The sequence below is a fragment of the Saccostrea cucullata genome, unplaced genomic scaffold, assembly GCF_032062105.1.
Source record: "Saccostrea cucullata isolate Sc308-1 unplaced genomic scaffold, CSIRO_AGI_Scuc_v1 ctg5261, whole genome shotgun sequence".
Lineage (NCBI taxonomy): Eukaryota > Metazoa > Mollusca > Bivalvia > Ostreida > Ostreidae > Saccostrea > Saccostrea cuccullata.
Window position 1 is genome coordinate 21,528 of NW_026928004.1, and position 2,061 is coordinate 23,588.

Consider the following 2,061-nt stretch of genomic DNA (forward strand, 5'->3'; position numbering starts at 1 on the left):
AAAAGACATCTGTTGAAGTGGAAGTGATATCTCTTAGAAAAAATACATATTTCGCTAAGTAAGAGATATTTCCCTCAGTTTGAGAGATATTTTTTTCGAAAAGAGATATCTCTTTAAAATGAGAGATATCTTTAAGTCGGAAGATATCTTTACTCTTTAAGAGATGTCTCTCTAAAACGAAAGATATCGCTGTAATTTTAGAATAAATTTTATTTCTGAATAAATAGCAAAAGAGCTTGCCATCAATATAGGTTTCTTAGTTCTTCAACAGGCTTGGTAACTTGCATATTCAAGAAAAATTCTACAGTGGCCTGCTGACGTCATCTTCATTAGACGACGCTTCTGTTCAATGAATTTAAAGTGATGAATTCAATCATTACGTTTTCAAAATACTACATGCAACAAAAATACAGCATTTGAAGCACTAAACGCAAACATAGAAAACACAGCAAACACAACGTCACTACTTTTACCGACATCTGTCCACGTGACCTCAGTCTGGAGGTGATCGTTATCTGATACAAAATCTGTTATACCGATCCCACTTCTCATAACGTAATTATCAAAGCTTTCATTGAGAGTGTCGTTGACTTTACTTCTACGACAGGTTCTGCACAATACAAATCTTGTTACAGCTGCAAGACACGGGGGCACTTTGCGAGAATCTGGCATGTGATAGAAATATAACGTCATTATTGTGAACGTCATTACTAAAGCACTCAAAATTAGGTCGGCCAATAGCTTGATGCAGAGCAAAGAAAGATTGGGCTTAGAAACGTTTGGAAGATGGTCAAATGCAATGGTTTGAAAGACTGCAATGGCGAGTAACACGGTAATGGAGTAGCCGACCCTTTCTCCGGACTGAGCAGGAAGAAGAAAGACAAGAATGTTGAGCAAACCAACAAGCATAATAGGAAGAATCATATTGATCATTTGAAATGTGGGGACTCTCTTCAGAAACAAAGTTATCTCTATGAACGCTAGTTTTTGCTTCCTATCGACGCCCGACAGAACCGACGTATCTATCAGGTCCCACATTCCATGAGGAGAATACACGTACAGATTAACTCTATCAGATAAAGCAATAGCCGTGACTTCATTTATATCATAGTCCCAAATGACAAAGGATATCGAGCAAGACTGTGTGTCATAGGGGTATTTGTAAATATCTGGGGTACATGATGACGACCAAATGTCTCCAGGATACCATTCTGCGCGACCTTCGAAGTTATATCTTATAAAGAAACCGTTTTTGTCTCCAAGTCTTTTAAACTCATTATGAGGTGAAGCTAAAACAACCAAAGGTCTCCATACTTCCTTTTCCTTAAAAAGAATTTTGTAAGTGTTATTGTATGCTGCTGGTTCCCATTTCATCCTAGTATCATTCCAGAATACGTTAAAATATCCCACCACTGATAGTTTTCCATTCACTTCGTCAAATTCCGTAATACGAATCAGATTAAACGAAAAATACAGAGGCGTTAGCTCACTCATATCTTGCACTCCTCGAATCATTTTGTTGTAGTTTTTCATAATGTCCACTGATAAACGATTGGAGGCTGCATTGGGTTGACCAACACCAAAATAAATGAAACAGAATAGACATAGTATTATTGGTGTTCGGATCACAAGAACCTGATGGTCCGCCATTTCATAGACTAAATTCAATTTCCAAAAAGACACATTTGTCCAATGCCCATGTCTTTTCACTTAAAGGAAAGCGTTTGAAATACCCTATATACAAAGGAGTTTAAGTAGATCTCAGCTAGCGACTCTTCCTCTAGACTAATTAATGTGCCTCTAAAAGCAAAAATAAAAACAAAACACACTATACCGTAAAATCATTACTGGACTACTTTGTCGTGGAAAACATAAATCAGTTTCAGTACCTGACAGCAAACCCATTGACATTTAAGTGCAATATACGGAAGCGAAGGTGTTTCCAATGAACAAAAATATGTGATTGGAGTAGAGAATTAAACCATGCTGATGTAGCTGCAAAAGTTGCACAAAATAACGGCATCAGTAACGATTTATGGATTCATGGATTTTTATCTCACC

The 2,061-nt window shown here is 37.1% G+C and overlaps 1 protein-coding gene across 1 annotated transcript; it reads right to left on the reverse strand.

Moving 5' to 3' along the window:
- Positions 1-350: 350 nt before the first annotated feature.
- LOC134276147 (neuronal acetylcholine receptor subunit alpha-3-like) lies at positions 351-1,739 on the reverse strand. Its single transcript, XM_062758418.1, has one exon. It carries the CDS (start codon positions 1,648-1,650, stop codon positions 385-387), a length of 1,266 nt encoding a protein of 421 aa, XP_062614402.1. The 5' UTR covers positions 1,651-1,739; the 3' UTR covers positions 351-384.
- Between the last annotated feature and the right edge of the window lie 322 nt (positions 1,740-2,061).

Bases quoted from the DNA above. Each gene is read 5' to 3' on its own strand.
- LOC134276147 (XM_062758418.1), bottom strand. From the start codon at position 1,650: ATGGCGGACCATCAGGTTCTTGTGATCCGAACACCAATAATACTATGT.